The 23,848-nt window shown below is 36.1% G+C and overlaps 2 protein-coding genes across 2 annotated transcripts in view; both read right to left on the bottom strand.

The window, feature by feature from the left end:
• The window catches only part of LOC119794439, a 96,254-nt gene extending 91,575 nt beyond the window's left edge, over positions 1–4,679 (bottom strand). The window contains exons 1-6 of the mRNA XM_038302016.1: positions 4,530–4,679; positions 4,329–4,454; positions 4,085–4,248; positions 3,917–4,004; positions 3,035–3,181; positions 2,816–2,941 (exon numbers count right to left, since the gene is read on the bottom strand). The gene's annotated coding sequence lies outside the window, so the exon portion shown is untranslated. The remainder of the gene's footprint in view (positions 1–2,815; positions 2,942–3,034; positions 3,182–3,916; positions 4,005–4,084; positions 4,249–4,328; positions 4,455–4,529) is intronic.
• A 1,051-nt stretch (positions 4,680–5,730) lies between these two features.
• On the bottom strand, positions 5,731–17,915 carry LOC119794440. Its single transcript, XM_038302017.1, has 8 exons — positions 17,852–17,915; positions 15,122–15,223; positions 14,903–15,028; positions 14,659–14,822; positions 14,491–14,578; positions 6,182–6,331; positions 5,981–6,106; positions 5,731–5,900 (listed from the first exon to the last, which is right to left on the bottom strand). The coding sequence occupies exons 1-8, from the start codon at positions 17,913–17,915 to the stop codon at positions 5,731–5,733; spliced, it is 990 nt and encodes a 329-aa protein (XP_038157945.1).
• Between the last annotated feature and the right edge of the window lie 5,933 nt (positions 17,916–23,848).

Genomic DNA, 23,848 nt, shown 5'->3' on the forward strand with positions numbered 1-23,848 from the left:
GGAAACTTTTACTATCAATGTCCTGCCACAATGGCCACCAGCGAGAGTTTGATTTGTACCTCCATTTCACTTTCTCAATAGGCTCTGAAATCTGACCTGGTTTCAGAACAATGGAGCCACCATCTTTTCCATAGATCAGATCAGCTATGAATGAAAAACAAGAACATTTTTACTCCTTCATGTGAACTTTTTCTGTTTCTCAGCAGCTGTAATGTTTAACCCTTTCTATAATATCTGCTGATCTACACAACAGAAGGAAAAAGGAAGTTTATTCACTTTCCAAACATTTAAAAGTTCTGATGAACAATAAATCTCTGCACCAAAGAGCTCACGTGAAGGCGATGGAGGAGAGTTTTTAGCTTAAACTACCAAAGTTCATCTGCTGATTGATGCAAAGTCTAAAATATCTGGTTTTCAGCAAATTCAATAATTTTATTCATTAACTCAAAACAACATTTTGAACCTAAATAATCATCTTATTCAACCACCTGGAGTATATTCCAGCTGATTAACGGCTTCAAATTGGATATAAGGAGGTTTTGGGTCGACTTTCTTGAACTTCATCAGAAATCTAATAGTTCATGTTTTCCAAGAGCTATTCTGGTTCACTAAGATGTTCTCATAAAAGTGTTGTTCTGCTTTTGTCATTTTTCTTAACATATATTTCAATTATTTGAAAGAAAATGTTCTAAACTTTTGTAAATGATCAATCCAACATAAACCTTTCTTCAAAGTTTGTGAAATCAAAGTATTTCTTTAAATACCTTCTTATTTTGAGTCCAAATATTTCACATCTAATACGAAATGAAAATGCTGTGTTTTACTAAAATTTTACTAAAACAATTGTAATGTTATTTAAAAAGTTTTCCAAAGATGAATTGTGCTCTCTACAGTTAATCCCTAAAGGACAACATCCAGACATCAGCTTGAAGCCTTAAACCTGAACTGCTCTGGTTTCTGCAGCAGGAGGACGTAGTAAAGGACACCAGGAAGTTCACCTCTAAATGATGAAATAAATCAGTAAAGGTATTGGAGTGGCCTAGTTAAAGTCTAGACCTTTTTTTATTCGGGTTCTGTTTGTCTGATATTTTACATTTTTTTGATGATCTGAAAAATATAAGTGGGATGAAAAAAGTACAGAAAAATAAATGTTTTAGGAGGTAAAAACATGTTAACTTCTCTGTATATCAGATAATACCAAACTAAAGTTGTTTTTTTGACTGAAGGTGAAAAACATAAATAAAGCATGAGTAGATGGCAATGTTTTCCTCTCATCTCTGAGAGACTCACTGATAACCCGGAGTTCCTTCTTCTCCAGAACTTTGTTGTTGATCTCAAGTTTGTACCTGCCGCTGTCCTCTAGAGTCAGACTGTTGATGGTCAAACTTCCACTTGTTTTATCAAAGTCACAGCGACCTGGAAGCAGGATCCAGATAAAGACATCATGGATGATGTTAATCTGCAGGTTATTGGGTTATAAATCACATTCTGGTCAACAAGTCAACTGACCTTGGAAACTTTTACTATCAATGTCCTTCCAAAATCCCATCCGAGCAGAGTTTAATTTGTACCTCCATTTTATTGTCTTGATGGTCTCTGAAATCTGACCTGGATTCAGAACAATGGAGCCACCAACTTTTCCATAGATCAGATCAGCTGTGAATGAAAAACAAGAACATTTTTACTCCTTCATGTGAACTTTTTCTGTTTCTGAGCAGCTGTAATGTTTAACCCTTTCTATCATGTTTGCTGATCTACAGAACAGAAGGAAACAAGAATCCTTTCACTCTTCTAATATTTCAAAGTTCTGATGAACAATAAATCTCTGCATCAAAAAGCTCAACTGAAGGCAATGGAGGAGAGTTTTTAGCTTAAACTACCAAAGATCATCTGCTGATTGATGCAAAGTCTGAAATATCTGGTTTTCAGCTAATTCAATAACTTTATTCATTAATTCAAAACAACATTTTGAACCTAAATAATCATCTTATTCAACCACCTGGAGTATATTCCAGCTGATTCATGGCTTCAAATAGGATATAAGGAGTTTTTGGGTCGACTTTGTTGAAATTCATCAGAAACCTAATAGTTCATGTTTTCCAAGAACTTTTCTGGTTCACTAAGACGTACTCATAAAAGTGTTCCTCTGCTTTTTTCATTTTTCTTAACATATATTTCAATTATTTGAAAGAAAATGTTCTTAACTTTTGTAAATGATCAATCCAACATAAACATTTCTTCAAAGTTTGTGAAATCAAAGTACTTCTTTAAATACCTTATTATTTTGAGTCCAAATATTTCACATCTTATATGAAATGAAAATGCTGTGTTTTACTAAAATTATACCAAAATAATTTTAATGTCATTAAAACGTTTTCCAAAGATGAATTGTGCTCTCTACAGTTAATCCCTAAAGGAAAACATCCAGCCATCAGCTTGAAGCCTTAAACCTTAACTGCCTTGGTTTCTGCAGCAGGAAGATGTAGTAAAGGACACCAGGAAGTTCACCTCTGAATGATGAAATGAAAAAAAAAATCAGTAAAGGTATTAGAGTGGCCTAGTTAAAGTCTAGATCTGTCTTTATTCAGATTCTGTTTGTCTGATATTTTACATTTATTTAATGATCTGATAAATATAGGTGGGATGAAAAAAAAATTCAGAAAAATAAATGTTTTAGGAGGTAAAAACATGTTAACTTCTCTGTATATCAGATAATCCCAATCTATGGAGTTGATGTTTTTTTGACTGAAGGTGAAAAACATAAATAAAGCATATGCAGATGGGAATGTTTTCCTCTCATCTCTGAGAGACTCACTGATAACCCGGAGTTCCTTCTTCTCCAGAACTTTGTTGTTGATCTCAACTATGTAGCTGCCGCTGTCCTCTAGAGTCAGACTGTTGATGGTCAAACTTCCACTTGTTTTATCAAAGTCACAGCGACCTGGAAGCAGGATCCAGATAAAGACATCATGGATGATGTTAATCTGCAGGTTATTGGGTTTTAAAACACGTTCTGGTGAACAAGTCAACTGACCTTGGAACCTTTTCAGATCAATGATCTTCTGGTATATCTTCCAGCCAGAGTTTGATTTGTACCTCCATTTTACTTTCTTAATAGGCTCTGAAATCTGACCTGGATTCAGAACAATGGAGCCACCAACTTTTGCATAGATCAGATCAGCTGTGAATGAAAAACAAGAACATTTTTACTCCTTTATGTGAACTTTTTCTGTTTCTCAGCAGCTGTAATGTTTAACCCTTTCTATCATATCTGCTGATCTATATAACAGAAGGAAACAATAATCCTTTCACTTTTCTAATATTTAAAATTCCTGATAAACAATAAATCTCTGCATCAAAAAGCTCAAATGAAGGCGATGGAGGAGAGTTTTTAGCTTAAACTACCAAAGATCATCTGCCGATTGATGCAAATTCATAATCATCTTATTCAACCACCTGCAGTATATTCCAGCTGATACACAGCTTCAAATAGGATGAAAGAAGTGTCATGATCAATTTTCCTGAAATTTATCAGAAATCTATTAATTCATGTTTTCCAAAAGCTTTTCTGGATCTTTAAGATGTTCTAATACAAGTGTCACTCTGCTTTTGACACTCTGAACATAAATTTTAACAATTTCACTTTTTTTTTTTTTAAACTCATTAGCTAAGGTCAAACTTCCATAAATATTTTCTGAAAAATTGTGAAAGCACTGAATTCTTTTAGACAAGCATCTTTTTTGGGTCAAAATGTTTCACATCCAATATACATTAATGTTTTATTTTCTCAAAAGTATACAAGAATAATTTGATGGAATTTGAAGAGTTTTTCTTTTATTCACTTCCTGAAAGTCATGTTTCTTCAATAGCTGAAGGTCGAAAGATAAAGAATAGATGGGAATGTTTTTACTCCCACCTCTGATAAAGGGGTTTTCCACTGTTTCACTGGAGCTGCTGCTGACAGGGTTTACCAACTCACAGAAAAAGGAGCTTTCCTTATTCTCCTGAGAAATAAATAGAAAACAGCTCTAAACCAAACCATGAAGGTTCTACTGAGTTCTTCCAGGGTTTCTCATCCTCATACCGTTGTTATCAGCAGCTCCTTGTTGGTGGACAACTCTGTGTCAACTGTTTTCCATTTATACGTCACAGGTCCAAAGTCAGCAGTGACTTGGGCTTCACAGGTGAGACTCCAGACATCCTTCTCATGGTTGTACTTTATGGACACTGTGGGTTTTGGGACCGGTTCTGACAAAAACAGGAATAGATTATCTCAACTTGATTCAGGTTCAAACCTAACAAACCTCAGTCAAACCTGCTGAACTCACTGATAACCTGGAGTTCCTTCTTCTCCAGAACTTTATTGTTGATCTCAACTGTGTAGCTGCCGCTGTCCTCTAGAGTCAGACTGTTGATGGTCAAACTTCCACTTGTTTTATCAAAGTCACAGCGACCTGGAAGCAGGATCCAGATAAATACATCATGGATGATGTTAATCTGCAGGTTCTCAGGTTTTAAAGTCAACTTACCTTTAAAAGCTCCGTCACTTTGAATATCCTGCCAAGAACCCTTTGAGGTGAGGTCCACTTTGTGCCTCCATATTACTGCCTCAATAGGCTCTGAAATCTGACCTGGATTCAGAACAATGGAGCCACCAACTTTTCCATAGATCAGATCAGCTGTGAATGAAAAACAAGAACATTTTTACTCCTTCATCTGAACTTTTTCTGTTTCTGAGCAGCTGTAATGTTTAACCCTTTCTGTTATATCTGCTGATCTACAGAACAGAAGAAAACAGGAAGTTTATTCACTTTCCCAACATTTAAAAGTTCTGATGAACAATAAATCTCTGCATCAAAAAACTCAAATGAAGGCGATGGAGGAGAGTTTTTAGCTTAAACTACCAAAGATCATCTGCTGATTGATGCAAAGTCTTAAATATCTGGTGTTCAGCAAATTCAATAACTTTATTCTTTCAAAACAACATTTTAAACCTAAATAATCATCTTATTCAACCACCTGGAGTATATTCCAGCTGATTCACGTCTTCAAATAGAAGATATAAGGAGTTTTTGGGTTGACTTTCCTGAAATTCATCAGAAATCTAATAGTTCATGTTTTCCAAGAACTTTTCTGGATCATTAAGATGTTCTCATAAAAGTGTCCCTCTGCGTGTGACACTTTTGACGTAAAGTGAAATTAAAGTGAATATAGTAAAGTGAATATTTTTTTTAACCATTGTAAAATGCTTAAATATACATACATATTTTCTAAAAGTTTGTTAAACTATGAAAGTCTCTGACTTTTTTTTCAAACTCATTAGCTAAGGTCAGACCTTCATAAATATTTTCTGAAAAATTGTGAAACCACTGAACTCTTTTAGACAAGCATCTTTTTTGGGTCCAAATATTTCACATCCAAGGTTAATTAATAATGTTTTATTTTATGAAAAGTATAGAAGAATAATTTTAATGGAATTTGAAGAGTTTTTTTATTTATTTTTCTAAAACTCATTGTTCTCCAATAGCTGAAGTTGGAAAAGATAAAGAATAGATGGGAATGTTTTCCTCTCACCTCTGATAAAGGGTATTTCCTCTGTTTTACTGGAGCTGACAGGGTTTACCAACTCACAGAAAAAGGAGCTTTCCTTATTCTCCTGAGAAATAAATAGAAAACAGCTCTAAACCAAACCATGAAGGTTCTACTGAGTTCTTCCAGGGTTTCTCATCCTCATACCGTTGTTATCAGCAGCTCCTTGTCGGTGGACAACTCTGTGTCACCTGTTTTCCATTTATACGTCACAGGTCCAAAGTCAGCAGTGACTTGGGCTTCACAGGTGAGACTCCAGGCATCCTTCTCATGGTTGTACTTCATGGAAACTGTGGGTTTTGGGACCGGTTCTGACAGAAACAGGAACAGATTATCTCAACTTGATTCAGGTTCAAACCTAACAAACCTCAGTCAAACCTGCTGAACTCACTGATAACCTGGAGTTCCTTCTTCTCCAGAACTTTGTTGTTGATTTCAACTATGTAGCTGCCGCTGTCCTCTAGAGTCAGACTGTTGATGGTCAAACTTCCACTTGTTTCATCAAAGTCCCAGCGACCTGGAAGCAGGATCCAGATAAAGACATCATGGATGATGTTAACCTGCAGGTTCTTAGGTTTTCAAGCCAACTCACCTTTTAATTGTCCGTCACTTTGAATATCCTGCCAAGTACCCTTTGAGGTGAGGTCCACTTTGTGCCTCCATTTTACTGTCTCAATAGGCTCTGAAATCTGACCTGGATTCAGAACAATGGAGCCACCAACTTTTCCATAGATCAGATCAGCTGTGAATGAAAAACAAGAACATTTTTAGTCCTTCAAGTGAACTTTTTCTGTTTCTGAGCAGCTGTAATGTTTAACGCTTTCTATCATATCTGCTGATCTACAGAACAGAAGGAAACCAGATTTTTTACACTTTTCTAACATTTAAAAGTTCTGATGAACAATAAATAACTACAACAAATCATTCAAATGAAGACGATTCAGTTGAGTTTTTAGCTTAAACTGCCAAAGATCATCTGCTAATTGATGCAAAGTCTTAAATATCTGGTGTTTAGCAAATTAACTTTATTAATTACAAACTACATTTCTAAATCACCATCTAAATAATCATCTAATTTAATCTCCTGATGTATATTCGAGCTGATTGTTAATAATTATACATTTTGAAGCAGTGATCATAAAACTAACTATTAGATGTCTCACATTGTGCTTCCATTGAGAGTATAATCAATCAAAGAAATGGGAAAAACAATGGATTTAAGATGAGATGATAAAGTGCCTCAAAATGCTACTGAAATTGGTTATGATTGAAGTTCTGAAATGGTCCTGTGAGTTTAGGAGTCTTTTTTTCCTAAACAAGACATTCTCCTTTGCATGACAAGTTTATTTGTATAGCACAATTAAGTACAAAGACAATTCAAAGTGCTTTAGATGTCTTGAAGATAACATGTCAATGACGTAAGCGAGACCGACTCACCCCTGACTCCCCCTAGACTCTTCCTGCCTTTCAAACCAAGTTGAACTCAGTGTTTTTCATCTGCCTGCTGAAGCAGATTAGGGAGATACCAAGTTACTGCCTGGCCAAATTTTGTTTGCTGCCCCGGAAAAGCCTGGGCCCATTTGCTGCTCCCCAAGAAGCCACTATGAAGCCTCCAAACTGTGATCCCCTGGTTCGGCCGCTGTTAGGAGCTGCGCTTCTGCTGTCTGAGCTGCTGCTACACATCTATCCACCTCCTCCGTTTTCAAGCCGCTGTAAATGATCAAATTAAACCTGGCAGATCTGCCTCTGTGTTTTGCATCAGAATAATTCAAGTCTCTCTGAGAGCCTCCTGTTGGGTGAGCAGATCATATTCCTAAGCAGAATCGAGCCAGACTGCTTCCCCTCCTTTACGAGTAGGACTTAACCGGTCCAAACCAAACCGAGCCGGCCAGATCCCCTTCCTTTCCACCGAATGGACACAGTAAACCCCTTTTCCCCTCTTTTTGTGAGATGCTAAATAAGTACTCTGCTTAGAGGAGAAACATGTAGAATCCATATTTTTGCATCTGTTGTTTTATCTGAAAGAAACTTTCTGATTCAAGTGCTGACGGTTCTTTTATCAAAAATGGAGTATGGAGAAAATAATGTTGACAAAGGATGAAGTGAAAATGTTCTTAAGAGGACTTATCAGTGTGTGAGTGTGTGTGTGAATGGGTGAATGAATGTAGTGTAAAGCGCCTCGGTCAAGTCTCCTAACTTGAATAAAGGCGCTATATAAGTACATGCCATTTACCATTTTACCATTTACCATTTAAGGTGACATTTATGAATTTTATCTTCTTCCTCTAGAAGAAGATCTTGTTCCTCTTTTTGCCGGAAACTATTAACCTCCCACACCAGCTCAGGTGCTTTCCCCTCCAGAGAGGTGGCTTCCAGGGATCAGACCGCAATGGTTCTTGCCCTTTAATGCCATTTGTAGTATATTTCCAACATGGAAAATTAAAGCCATTTCTAATACTGGGTGATTAATCAATCATTATGCTAATTAATTAATAAGTATGACCAAATATAAACTTTTAAAGCTTGACATACGGCAGAAATGGAAACACTACACCAACGATGATCTGATACTATATCAGCATTAATCATACATATTTTTAATGCTTATTAAGAGTGGACTGATAGAAAACTTTAGATCAAGTAATACTTCTCAAACGGAGAAAAATACTTAACAAAATCAGGTATGAGAACAACAGACCCATTTCTGATTCACCAAAGAGTGATATAAACAAAAAAAAGAACATAGGCAAAGTTCTACTGAGTTTTCTAATATCAGATAATTTAGAGGCACACAGATATATTCTGATATTCCTTTTTTCACTGAAATCGATCTAAGATATCATTAGTGGAATGGAACAGCCCAGTTAGGAATGGTTAATAAAAACTCTGAACGATTCTGGAAAATTTAACTGTTAGAACTGTTCCGATCGATTATTGATTCTTGATGTGCAGCATTATTTATGAATTTAATCTTACTCTTGTAGACAACAGGATTTCTTTACATCTGTTTATATATCTATAGTTTATGCATCAAAATATAGATGTCAGCTAGCAACATAAATAAATAACAGAATTGTCTAAAAAAATATATATATATATATATATAAACTTTATCTCTCCCAATCCAATATTATTTTGTGGGATTTCTGGTGATAATGAAATAAAATTATCACCCGCATACAGTATTGAACTTAATATGCTGTTTTATGTTTTAGAACAAAAGGAAAGAATCATCCTACTTACCAGTTATGGTTCTTTGCTTGTCAAGCAATCCTGTCATTGTCAAATAAGACCAACAATTAATGTCACATATTATAAAAAGTGGTTTTATTTCATCATTAATCATTTCTATTGTCATGATCTGGCCTGTTTGCTCTCCCTTAATTAGTAATTCCTTTCACCTGTCGTTTTCCCTCCCTGCCTCAATTATAATTTATTCCTCTCACCTGTTTCACCTTGGTTATAATCAGCCTGAGCATTCGGTGCCAGATCATTATTTGTTTTCTGTCAGTCTGTCTGTTCAGTTTTATTTCATGGTTCATGTCCTGGATCCTGGCGGCCAGATCATTCTGTCATGAACCGAGGACAAATGGACCCAGTATTCAAGGAGAGACAGTCAGTATGAAAGTTCAAAAAGTTTATTAAATAAAACAAAAACTAAAGTGGAGATGTGGCCCGCGGACACTGCAGGATCCAGAACAGACAGGGACAGGATCCAGATCAGACAGGAACAGAACAGGTTGCAGGATCCAGACTTCCAGGCATCAAAGAGCTCCCAGGAGGGTTCAGAGTCTGACAGGGTCCGAAAGCGTGACCAGATGGTCACGCACGGGAGCAGACAGTATCAGGTGCAGATGAGCAGGCTCAGTGGAAGAGGGTAGCCGAGACAGGACATGGAACCAGAACTTGATGCAGGACTTTAAACTGGTCTCCTCCTTGGAGCCAGGCTCATTGAGATAAAAACTGAACCTCCCCACATACAGAGCCAAAAACACAGAGGACTCCGCAGGGGAGGAACAGTGGACGATCAGGAGACGAGACAAACACAAAAACCTCTTTCCACTGGCTGCTAGGATCCAGGACATGAACCATGACATAAAACTGAACAGACAGACTGACAGAAAAAAAATAATGATCTGGCACTGAATGCTCAGGCTGATTATAACCAAGGTGAAACAGGTGAGAGGAATAAATTATAATTGAGGCAGGGAGGGAAAACGACAGCTGAAAGGAATTACTAATTAAGGGAGAGCAAACAGGCCAGATCATGACATCTATTGCAACTATAAAGGGACAAAGCCTGAAGGTTTTTAAAGAATTTTAGATTTATGAAATGCTGAAAGTCAACATTTGTTTTCTTATATGTTAGACAGCAGATAAACTGACTTACCTTCTCCAGCCTCAATGTCACCTCCATCTAGGTCAGAGATAAAGATGACAGCACTGATACTAATGTTCTATTTTCAACCATCTAGTAATCAGTATTTACATGATAAATAAACAGACTCTATATTTAATGCAACACTATGTCCTGCTTTAAATTTCATCTCCAGACCTTCCTATCTGATCTGTCTGCAGGTTGTTCTCTGAGGTTCTCTAACAAACCTTTGAGGCCTTCATCACATGGCTGGATTAATAGTGAGATTTTAAATCATTTTTAACTTTTAGCTTTTAAAGGAGCTGGTTGTAAACCATTTTATTAAGGTATATTGGAGAAAACAGAACTGAATATGATTACATACCAAACTTTTCAGGTTTTCCTCCCACACTGCTTTGCCCTGTTATAAACAGACATATTTACAAACACTCTACAAAGACATGTAATCACAGTTTAACATAATCTCAGACTCAAACCTTCCTGCTTAATTTCAGGATTATCTAAAGCCTTTCCAATTTGCTACATAGACGTAAAGCTAGTGTTGTTGGAAAAATTTAGATTTCTCTTATTTCATATATTAAATTATGCTATTTTACTCACTATAAAAGTTTTAACTCAGTCTGTTTCACCTTGAAGGCCACACCATTCTCTGCAGGATGGTGTTTGTAGACCAGACATAGCTTCTTCCCATAACAAACCAGATTCTTTCTCAAGGTTTATTCATAACATGTTACTGTTTAACCAAAGTGTCTGTAATTTGTTTTGACTCTGACTAGTTTTACATTGTTGTAAGTAAGGTTGAATGAACACTGTTCATGCAGAACAGAGCAGAATGCTGTGCCATTAGGGCTGTATGATGAACTGTTCTCTCTTTGCAAAGATATGAATAAATGTGCCGACTGAGTGAAATCCATCAATCTCTGTTTATTTAACTAGGGTGAATAGTTGAATACTTTTTTCCCACCACACTAGATTGTGAAGTTTACATCTACTAAGATTATTAAAACTTTAAACAATTCAGTAAAGCCTTGAGGATAATGATGATGATATTACAGGAAAAAAACAAAACAAAGAAAAAAACAAGAAAACAGACCAGGATGAACATTTTGGACATCCACAAATCGGATTCTTCCTTGAGAACAATTTCCAGATCAGTGGTGTCAAAAGCACACACATTTGTTACTTAAGTAGAAGTATAGACACTGCATTTTAAAAACACTCTGGTAAAAGTTGAAGGATCAAGTCGACCTCTTTACTCAAATAAAAGTGAAAGTAACCGCTATATGAATTGAAAGCTCAATTTTTCGACCATTTCGAAAATTCTTTGAGACAGGGCCAAGGATGATGAAGGTCTTGTTGGTCTCCATTTCCCGATACGCTCTCGCCTGTGTCCGACCTTTCACACATTTCAACATCTTTTTCTGAATCCGACATTGTAGCATGGCATAGATAATTCACGTTGCAGTTTGAAGAACACCTGCTTGCTTCTGATGATTTCCTTTAGCTAACCAATGAGTGTTTGCGTTATATGACTCATCCAATTACACTAGTTTTCACTAGATGTGGATGGAGCCAATGATCTGCATTGGATGGCGCACATGACGTGAAATATATATTTATAAACATTAAACCGAAGCCAAGAGTAAAGAGTACCGTTTGTTTTAAAAATGTAAAGAATAGGAAGTACAGATATTTGTGTGAAAATGTAATGAGTAAAAGTTAGAAGTAGGAAGAAAAATAAATAATTGAGTACAGTATAGATACCTAAAAAGTGTACTTAAGTATAGTAACAAAGTATTTGTACTTCGTTACTTGACACCTCTGCTCCAGATGTATAAAGCCACGAACATCCATCTTTTTAAACCGGGGGTCGACAACCCGCGGCTCCGGAGCCGCATGCAGCACTTTAGCGTCCACCTTGCGGCTCCCTGGAGCTTTTTCAAAAATTTATGAAAATCTATTTTATTGTTTGTTTTAATATGGTGTGCAGGAGGTCAAAGAAAAATGTATTATGTTTTCTAATGCTGTAAACATTTGTATAATGTATAAACAATTTGTATAAATGTAAACAATTTTATAAATTTGTATAAATATAAACAATAATTTGTGTCATAGCCATAGAGATCAGTCTAACATTTGCTCAAAGATAAACATTTAATCATAAATGATTATTATATATTTAGGCCCACATAGTCCTTTTTCTATAGTGGGATAATAACTTAGAGCCTGTGTTGCCGTACGAGGCATAAATAAGACTTACATTTTTTGCGGCTCTAGACAGATTTTTTTTTTTTGTTGTTTTGGTCCGATATGACTCTTTGAGCAATTTGGGTTGCCCGACCCCTGATTTAAACAAAGAGACTCAAGTATAAACAGAGTGGGAAGGTCAATCTATCACGTTATAAAGGAAGTTGTCATAAAAATCAAAGCTAAAGACGAGATGAGGAAACTGACTGAAGCTGGTAAGAGAGAAACAATATTCACAGATATGGGCTGATATGGGCCTGCAGAATGGATGATACCCCAAAACATACCAGAAAATGGTTGTTAGTAAAGACTGACCACAGCTGATAAAACATCATCAAATACTTTGTGACCCCAGAAAAAAAACACTATTTAAACTGAAAAATATATAATATATATAATGTGTTTCAACCAATTTTGTATAAATTAATTAGGAAATTGTTCTTCTGCTTTTGCACCTTTTTTTTTAGCAGTTTTTCCATCCATTTAACTTTCCATCATGATGCCTGTGTGATCCACTACCTCATAATTGGAGGCAATTTAAGATTCTAACTTAGTAATAAATCTGTGTGATGATCCTGTATAGAATAAGGATTTTTATGCAGGTATGTTTGTATCTATTTCTTATACATCAACACATGGGTGATAGGATGCAAGTTTTACTAACCCAACCCACTACCATTTCATATAATTTCTACAGACACAGGCTTTTGCTTCCTTAATAAACAGTTTTTAAACGAGCAAAAGGAAAATAATTATTATTTGTCTAAATTCTCCTATTGCAATTTTTACCAGAATCATCCTATTGCGAAATAAGACCATTTATTAATGGAAGACATTATAAAATGTGTGATTTATTTAAGGGCAGAAATCGTCATTTCTAATTCAGTATTTAGTCTTTTTTTTTGTTATCAAACAATCAAGATTTTTAAGTAAATGCTAAATACTTCTGAGAACAATATTTCACTTACTGGATGGTTTCTCTTTATTTAAACCGCCCATATAAAAAATACATATGTTACAGTTTCAAGATCAGTTATAAGTCTTTTGAAAACATTTACAGATTATTTAGGAACTTACCATTTGTTCTCAACCTTGGGAAATATCCTGCAATAAGAATAAAGACATTAGTGTTAGATAATCCCTGTCTGTAGTACAGTTCAGGTTTAACCTTAATGGTGAGGACATCTTACTCAGGAAGTTCTGTTCAACTTCCTTTACACAAACTTAAACCTGATCATTGAAACTTATAAATAGGCTGTTTATATACCACACCTCTTAAAAACACCTCAACTTAATAACAGGTTAATTAAAAATTTGATGAATTTGACTTTTCTCACCTTTCTTGTACATGAAAAATGAAGCAGCTCCAATCCCAGCTACAATCAGCAGAACAATCACAACCGATACAACTGCTGTTGATCCAGAACTCTCTGAAAATCAAAGAGTGATAAGAAGGTGGAAACATTAGACATTAAAGAGGAGGATAACCATAAACATGCCTGGTTTAGATCTAAGCATAGTGATGGGTTGGAATGGCCTAGTCAAAGTCTAGACCAGATGTACAAAGCTGGAATAGATGCCTAAAAAATAAGCTATATAGATGTGTTTTTTATCATTTGTGTTTGTAAACCATGTACAATTTATTTCCATTTCTCCACTATGGACGACGCCCATAGTGGAGAACCCACCGTCATACTCTGACAATGGGTTGTGAGAGGTTAACTTCTTTCTACTCATTTCTCATTGCACATTTTTTTGATTATCTTAGATATTTAAGTAGAGCAAAAGAAAAAAAGAAAGAAAGAAAAAACTATTCCTAAGGTGCTGATGGATAGTTTTGAGGATCGGCTGGCAAAGGCAGTGAGAGAATTTGTGCATTTGTATGTTGCAGCATCTAAGTAAAATAAAGCATTTATATAAGGGTCTCCTCCTCATTAATCTGAAAAATGCTTCCTCTGTCATTATTTAGCTGTTCTGTTTCTTTTGCAGGTGTAACATAAGCTACACTGGATGGGACTTCCTATAAGTTAAGCAGCTGAACTTCATGGAAAGCAGGAATACTCAGAGGTAAAGCAAACAATTTTCTATTTCTTGCCATCTTGAGAAAAAAAAAAGTTTTTGCCTCTTATTGAGTATGAAAATAAAATCTAAGGTCAGTACATTTAAACATCAATGTATCACAGATAATCCCTAAATGAAGTTGGTGTTTGTTTGACTGAAAGTAGAAAACATAAATAAAGCATACGTACCGGTAGATGGGAATGTTTCCCTCTCACCACTGATAAAGGGGTTTTCCACTGTTTCACTGGAGCTCCTGCTGACAGGGTTTACCAACTCACAGAAAAAGGAGCTTTCCTTATTCTCCTGAGAAATAAATAGAAAACAGCTCTAAACCAAACCATGAAGGTTCTACTGAGTTCTTCCAGGGTTTCTCATCCTCATACCGTTGTTATCAGCAGCTCCTTGTCGGTGGACAACTCTGTGTCACCTGTTTTCCATTTATACGTCAAAGGTCCAAAGCCAGCAGTGACTTGGGCTTCACAGGTGAGACTCCAGCTGGTCTTTTCCTCATTGCACTTTATGGACACTTTGGGTATTGGGACCGGTTCTGACAGAAACAGGAACAGATTATCTCAACTTGATTCAATTTCAAACCTAACAAACCTCAGTCAAACCTGCTGAACTCACTGATAACCTGGAGTTCCTTCTTCTCCAGAACTTTATTGTTGATCTCAACTATGTAGCTGCCGCTGTCCTCTAGAGTCAGACTATTGATGGTCAAACTTCCACTTCTTTTATCAAAGGCACAGCGACCTGGAAGCAGGATCCAGATAAAGACATCATGGATGATTTTAATCTGCAGGTTCTTGGGTTCTAAAACCTTTTCTTGTAAACAGTTCAGCTGACCTTCAAAAGTTCTATGACAAATAATTTCCTGCCCAAACCAGTCCACGGCGAGGTCTGTGTTGTGCTTCCATGTTACTGTCTTGATGGTCTCTGAAATCTGAGCTGGATTCAGAAAAATGGAGCCACCAACTTTTCCATAGATCAGAGCAGCTGTGAATGAAAAATACATTTTTAATCCTTCATGTGAACTTTTTCTTTCTGAGCAGCTTTAGCCTTTTCTATCATAGATGTTAAGATCTACCTCAGTTTGAAGTTGTTCTCCACACTGATAAACAAAGAGAGGTCTACAGATATCACCATAATAACAGAAATAATAATAACAGAAGATATGTGGATGTGTTTTACATTTCTTAAATTAAAGTACAGATCAAGATTAAATCAATACATAGAATAAACTCAAATTATTTCAGCTTAATCTGTCAATTGCTTGATTAAAAAAGTCTTATAATGGGGTTTAAATCGATTCAACGACTTTATATCTTAATTTTAGAAACCATTTTAAAATCACTTCTAAAGTAATCATCTAATTTGGCCACCTTTAGTATAAACTGCTTTAATAGAATATAAGTAGGTTGGGGTTAACTTTGTTGAAATTGACTGCCCCTCCTGATGTTTTAAAAATAATTATTTTGAATAATGGTATTCATGACTTTCAGACCACTAGAACCAATTCATTATTTTATTAAAGTTTGTAAATTAGGGAAGGAGCTTTTTCAGACAACCTTCCTATTTTGGTTCCAGATATTTCATACTTAATATGAATTTAAAAAAGGTCAGATCTGAAAAACTTTGTAGGATCTATATGTCTAAACATGAAATAACAGAATGAACCCGATAAACAGTGGGGGGCCAAATTTTTGATTTCTTTTTTTATCTAAATCAGTAGCAGTCTCAAAAACATTACGTCTTTAATATTTTATAAATTATGAAGTTTTAAGAATGTGTATGTTATCCCATAACATACACATTAACAGTGTGTTTTTGTGTGTGTGTATATATATATATATATATATATATATATATATATATATATATATATATATATAAAGTTTGTATGTATGTATATATGTATTGGGGTGTTTCGGTATCATGACTAAAAGGTCACCCCAGATGTTGCATTCAGGGACCATGGCAAAAACAAAATGTCTTTAAAGCAACATCAGCATTCTATGTGTGTGTGATTGTTTTTTGGAAAATGACAATCTTCACTGATAGAAGCAGCTAACATGAATACACAACATGAATCTCAGAAGATAAAATATGATCTTGACGGATTTTCACAACATTTTAAGTCTATGCTGGACTCTACCCAAAAATCTTAATTAGTTACTGTTGATAATAATAATAAAAATAATAATAACAATAATAAGATGCAGAACAAGCTCTTTTCAGTCAAAACCAAAAAGAAAACCAAAAAAGCGCAGCCTCTGCCCAGCTATCTACTGCGATCCTTCTCCAATTTCCTGCTGTCTCTTTCCTCCAAAGTGGGGTATGATCTGCCCACTCTGGTGCACCCTGCTGTGGGTTTGGAGGAGAGTGTGGTGTAGGTACCAGATTGACTCGGGCTGCCAGATTGACTCGGGGGCCTGCGCCTTTTGATGACGTCACAATACATAATTGTTTTAACGTTTGCACAATAGCGCAAAACATTTTGATTGGTCTGGACAGCTTACTAAAGTAATTATAGCGGGGTGTAGGTTTTATTCGAAAGCGGGATTGCGGTTTGTAAACGGACAATTTTACGAAGAAATTCTCCATGGTCCCTGCGCCTTCCGATGACGTCACCGAATTCGCCATGGGCCTTGCGCCTCCCGATGACGTCACATTATGGCAACGCCACTCAAACAAACTACATTGAGCCCGAGGTCTGCATTTGTAACGACAATAAATAGAGACCGCGGGCGCAATGTAGTTTGTTTGAGTGGAGTTGCCATATCGTTACTAGTGGCGTTGCCATATAGTGACGGGCGGAGTTGCCATATTATGACGTCATCAAAAGGCGCAGGCCCCCGAGTCAATCTGGCAGCCCGAGTCAATCTGGTACCTACAGTGGCAGTGAAGGAAAGGTCAACTGTGGAAACTACATAAGGAAAATGAATGATGAATCTGTTTAACTGCTAGTAATGAATTTCAAAATAAACTGCAAGCTGGAAACAAAATGTATCTGAAAATCATTTATTGTTGATGAAACGTATTTTACAGGTTTGATTATATTTTATTATTTTTTTCACTTATTTTCCAGGTTGGATTTTTTTTTTTATTTACAAACTATCCTTTTCAGATTTAAGTGTTTTTCTTTTAATCAAACTGTTTTTCAGGCATATAATTTTTCTTTTGAACAATTTTTTTTTTTTTAACAAAATTGACCCCAATTTAGCTCCATAGACGCGTCGCTCTCTCCCATCTATATAGCGTAGATGCGACAGCTGTAGAACTTCATAAAATTATAAATTCCGTTGCAAAAAACCACTCACCGCCAGGAATAGTTACAATAAGAGCTTCTATAACTATAATGGGGGGTTAAGTTTCGAATATTTAACGCTTTTTCTTGATTTAAATCGAACTATTCGCGAATCTAATATAATCTAATACATTCTAAGTACGATCCCTCTTTCCCTTTAACAAACTAATAACCTTCAACGTCATTGCGGTACCAACTAAATAAGGAGGGTTTTGATAATGCAGCAGGGAATAAAGCAATAACATCAGTATATTCATCTTTATACTCACCATCGCTCAGTAAGGTCTGGCTGATAACGATGAGGAGAGCGGAGAGAACACAGGTTATAAACATGACTATAAAATGAAAAGGACTGACCGCAAAAACACAATTTAGGCTGATCCGACTAAAGAGGAACGTCTGTGGAAAAACTGATGTTAATGAGCCGCATGGAGAGAAGAATAATGAAGGAAAAAAGGAAAAAGGATCGAGCCGACATGAATGCGTGAATAGCCTTTGGCATTAAAATGAAAATGAAAGCAACTTACAAAGAAATAATTAGGAAATGAAGGATCTACTATTTAGTAAAACATTCAAACAGATCTCTTAATAAAATGGTTTAAATCATCGGCGTCGCCAGACCCCATTTACTGGGGCACGTGCCCCAGTATAAATGAGCTGTGCCCCAGTATAAATCTCATGAATATTTGCAACAGTGATACATTTTTTTAATGCATCAATTTAGATAATTCCAACGGGAGGAGACGTATATTTCTACTCAAATGCGCAGCAAGTGTGTCGTTAACTCCAAATTGAGGATGTATTAGCGCCCCCACGTCAGCGCATGTCACTGCATGAACTGCAGGTAAACTAACGCGCAGCTCTCAACTGTTTTGGATGGGACACTGTGCGGCCGCGACGCTTTTTTAGTTCTGGTAACGTTTCTTACCTGTCAATTTTATTATTTTCCCAGTGAAACCACATGATTTATAGGCTACTAACTGAAAATTACTGCATTGGTTTGTAGATGGATATCAGGAAATTCCTCACACGAAGCAGAGACAGGGAAGCAGTAACACAAGATGAGAGAGGGAGGTAAGGTCCCGTGATGAATTAGTGATTTAAGCTAACTAGTTACATTAGCAACGTTATAAGAAATATGATAGATATTTGCATAATAATAAATTTACGTTTTTTAATGTTTGCTGTAGAGAATGAGAATGAAGGTGCTGGAGTAGGAAAGGGAGGAGGAGGCGAGACTGACAGGCAAGAGACAGGTGAAGGACAGGAGAGACAGGACCATGAAGGTGATGAGGGAGCAACAACCAGCTTCCACAAACAAGAAGGGGACATTAGTGACTTAGGGGGAAAGCATGATGGTCCTAGACAAGTGAAGTTGTCCCACTATCCCCAGCACAAATTTGGAGTAAAAAAAACGTTAATTTAATTCAAAATGGTTTGAAAGCTTTTCCTGGTTGAAAAGAAAGCCTTGTCATCAAGGATATGCAGTGTGTTTTCAACTTGCTTGATAACACCATGTTCCCCACACTAATGCAGGTCATCTAGACCTCCCTCACAATCACAATTAACAGATGGAGTTGTGAAAGGTCATTCAGTGTGTTGAGAAGGCTCCACACTTGGCCGAGGTGCACAATGGGACAAGATAGGCTCCATCATCTTGCTATTTTATCAGTTGAAAAGGAAGAACTTTCTAAGCTGAGTCACAGTCCAGTGATTGACCGCTTTGCAAAAATGAAAAATAGGAGGTACACTTTAATGCTCAAAAAATAAAAGAAAAACTTAGTTTGGGTTGAGTTAATCTTTCCCCTGAACTAAAACTCTGAAACCTAGGAATTAATGATTACTTCAGAATGTGTATAAGGAAACTTTTTATTTGTCAAAGTTGGTGATGTCTTATTTTTTATAGCTGCAATGTTGAAAATGTTCATGTTTGTTAAAACAAATATGCTCTTACACTCATTAATATCTCAACTGGTAATTTTGGTAGGAATGTATCAGGGTGGGGCAGTGTGCTTGTCTGTATTTATGTATGGAAGGAGGGGCATATGCACTAGGGGGCCAGTGCCCCAGTAAAGCTTTGTGCCTAGCAACGCCCCTGGTTTAAATTAGTTCATATTTGTGAGATTATTATTAATATCTCAAAAAGCCAAACACTGGACAAACTCATAGCAGACTGAAAACATTTATTTCTATTGAGTTTATCTGATTGTTCTTTATGGATATTTACATAAGAGGATTAGGGCCATTGAAAAAATAATAAATAAGTTAACTGATTTTTAAATTTTATTTCAGTTTAATATGGGAAAAAAGTCAGAATTCTGAGAAAAAAGAATTCTGACTTTTTTCTCAGAATTCTGACTTTAATCTCAGAATTCTGACTTTTTTCCCCATATTAAACTGAAATCAAATTTAAAAATCAGTTAACCTATTTATAACTTAGTCAATTCTGAGATTAAAGTCAGAATTCTGAGATTAAAGTCAGAATTCTGAGATTAAAGTCAGAATTTTGAGGAAAAAGTCAGAATTCTGAGGAAACAGTCAGAATTCTGAGGAAAAGGTCAGAATTTGCACCATTATTTTAAACTGGTTTTCCTTTTCTCCTTTACTGTTTACATGATGCACGTTAAATGGTAATGTTTATTTCTCGGTTGGAAGCTGTAATTGCCATTTTGTATACACTAGGTGTATACAAAATGACAAAAAAGTCTAATTAAAAGTCAAACTTAAAACTTGTCAACATACCAACTTTCTCAAGCAAAAAAATCTACACATCAAAAGAAAATGTTAAATAGGAACAACATTGAACACAGTAAAACCATCTAAAATGAAGTTTCACTGATGTCGAATGCAAAACAAAAGGTTCCAAGACGAGCTTTAAAAGGAGGCGAGGAAGAAGCCTCTAATGCAGAGGTGCTGAAGTCTGGTCCTCAAGTGCTACCATCCGATAACTTTTAGATGCATCTCTTCTCTAACACACCTGAATCTAAAGGCTCATTCCCCTCAATTGACTTAGCAGAGGAATGATAATGAGCCATTCATTTGATTCAGGTGTGTCAAATATGGGTTGCATCAAAAAGTTGCAGGATAGTAGCTCTTGAGGACTGGACTTGAGCACCCCTGCTCTGATGTGTAGGGTTTGGTTTCCTATATATGCAAATCTGAAGTTCAAATTCTGCCCAAAGAGAGGGCACCTTTCTTTATTGAAGAAACATTATGATAAAAGCTCTCATGTTAGTCTCCTTCCAGCAGAGCTCCTTCTTCTCCCTCATGTTAGCTTTGTCCCAACATGGCTACAGACACAATGTAAACAGGACGCCCTGCTCTCTTCTATAAAGGCCTGATATGTGGAGCGAAGCTCTCCTGCCTGCAGAATCAACCCAAACCCAAACAAAAAAAGACAAAATTGGTGTCAAACATTTGTGCTATATTTGTGCTGCAAAAATTAGCGTTTGTGCCGCTATCATTTTATAGGTATAAAGAGATGTTTATAGAGGTCATCAAAGGTCAACCAGCCCCCCCACCTTCTTCAAATTAGACTAAATTGGTGTTAAACGTTTGTGCTACGTTTGTGCTGGTTTGTGCAGCAAAAACAGATGTTAATTTACCTTTGATGACCTCTACAAAATGTTATCATTAAAATGATAGCAGTACAAATTAAAATTTTTGCTGTATAAAATTTTTACATTTATTTTAAATATAAAATATTTAAAATAAATATATAAAAAATGTGCATATTTTAAAATATCTACATTTTTTGTACTGCTATCATTTTAATAATATTAATAATTGCTTGTAGAAGCCATCAAAGGTCAGTGAACATTTGTTCATTGTGAAACTATGAATTTTATATAAATTATAAGTTGCTAACCTATGATTATATATACTTTTAAACTGTAAATGAAAATGAATATCGAAAATTTTTGCTGCACAAACCAGCACAAACGGAGCCGAGTTAATTGACACCCATTTTGCCTCATTTGAAGAAGGTGGCGTGGTTGGTGGGGTGACCTTTGATGACCTCTAGAAACATTTCTTTATATCTTTAAAACGATAGCAGCACAAATGAAAATTTTTGCTGCACAAACGTAGCACAAACGTTTGACACTAATTTTGTCTGATTTGAAGAAGGTGGGGGGGCCAACTTCACTCAGGTAAACCGTGGATCTCTGCAGCTCCTCCAATGTTACCATGGTAATTATAAATGATCTCCTTGGCTGACCTGTCAGTTCAGGTGGATGTCTGTGTTGGCAGCTCTTCAGGTGGGTCATCATCTCTGTATTAAATGCAAATATGCAGATATTAAAGCAGTCTGAGCTGTTTATCATGAGACAGAAAACAGTTCTCAGTCTGACTGTTCTCATGGTCCACAGGAGGTGATGGAGGTAGAAGGGATTCCTCAATCATCAGCTCCTCAGTGGAGGAGGAGATACTGGATACAGATTTTAGGTTTTGTAGATACAGAGGATTGGCCAGTGAGAAAGCAGAACAGGGGGAGCAGAAGCTGTTCAAACCTCCAAACATTTAAAAGCAGCTCAGGTTGTAACTGGAATCCAGGAATAAATCAAATGTGTTCATCTTTATTTCACAAACACTTCAAAATACAACTCAGTTCACCAAAGTGTTTTTCACATCCCATATGATAATAAAATACAAGTTATACAATATAATAATAAACTAGGAAATATAAACCAGATTTAGAATGAAACAAGCAAAACAGAGAGCAGGTACATAGAAATAAAAAATCAAACTAACCTCTGATACCTGGTAAAAGGCAGCCAGTGTTTTAAAGGGATCCTAAAGACTTTATTGGACAAATATTTATTTTTAATATAAATACAATTTAGTAAAAATACTGGACGCTGTTTACTATAGATTTAAATAAAATATTCTCACACATACGTCGCCATATGGTTTACCCTGCTATGTATTCTGGGTAAATTATGTATGATAGATCTATAGCGTTAGCTCTGTTAAGTAATATTATACCTTTTCAGTTTGAACCGGAGTACGTTAAAAATTATGAAAATGTAAAAAAATCACAAGAGTTCTATGAGATCAGGAGGCCTAAACAGAGGAAGATTGGAAAGTTGCCCAATGAAACTGATATTTGGATGGCTGCTGCTAGCAGATGCTAACCCAGGTGGAGAGCTATGCTACTAAGACCAACATCTCCAACTAGTTCTGGATCCCTTTAAAAAAAAAATATTTCAAAACAGAAAGTAACTTTGTCTGCTTGAAATGTAAACAAGTTGGTGCGATAAGAGAGGAGTGGTCACCTTTCTGCATTCTTCGTCCTCTGGCTGACTAACAGAAGATGTTCAGATAAAACAGGTCTGACAGATACAGCATTAGGGGAAAAGGTTATCAATTTATTTTGAAGCATTTATAACGAAATCTAACCAAAAATGAACCAAGCATCAATGAGCTGCTGCTAAAACAGGTGAAATTTGATACAAATTCAACAGAAAAACGCTGTGGTTACAAAAGGTTGACGGAGGCAAAAGCAAAATGCTGTAAATACCAAAACGTAAAATCAAAACAGTCAACTCTAAACAAAACTAAAGCTCACCAGACCACTAGGAGTCGACCATAACGTCAGAAGGAATCAGATTTGCAGTTAAGACATTTAAGAGTCCAATCTTTTCTGTAGTTAAACAGCAACATAGGCAAGCATTAGTAATCCTAAACATTTTGACATTTTATTTTAGTCCACAATCAGGTCTAAAAATCACACAAAAAAAGTTCAGCCCAGTTTCACTGAGGCAAACATAGGATCCCTCACCGTCCATTTTATCGTTCAGGTCTGACATATTGTAATAATCTATATATTTAGAAGCCATTTAGATTGTCATAATTTGTTTATCGGTCTATTTTTTCCAGTGTTGGGTTTAAAGAGACAAAATTTGAATTATTTAGAGCCCTTATTTAGAGCAAACACTGATGCAGCAGAGATTAATCTTTCAACTGAAGGTCTTGTAAATGATCTTATCTCACTTTGTTATGACACTTTTTTAACACCACAGACGTCAGTTATTCCAGGAACAAATCAGAATATTCTGAACATGTGGTAAACAAACTGTAGTAACCCTTTACAGGAATCAAACCTGTACGCACTGGGACAACTTATTTCCGTATTCCAGAAATACACATCTGGCCCCCAGCCAATTCAATCTTGTCACCCCCCCATCCCCCCTCTGAAGGGTCCTTATGTCTATAGATGGGCTCCTGAAGAGAATAAAAAGGTTTGGTATGTAATGTTCAGAGTA

Source organism: Cyprinodon tularosa, unplaced genomic scaffold (genome assembly GCF_016077235.1).
Source record: "Cyprinodon tularosa strain WSP-4 unplaced genomic scaffold, ASM1607723v1 ctg48, whole genome shotgun sequence".
Taxonomy (NCBI): domain Eukaryota; kingdom Metazoa; phylum Chordata; class Actinopteri; order Cyprinodontiformes; family Cyprinodontidae; genus Cyprinodon; species Cyprinodon tularosa.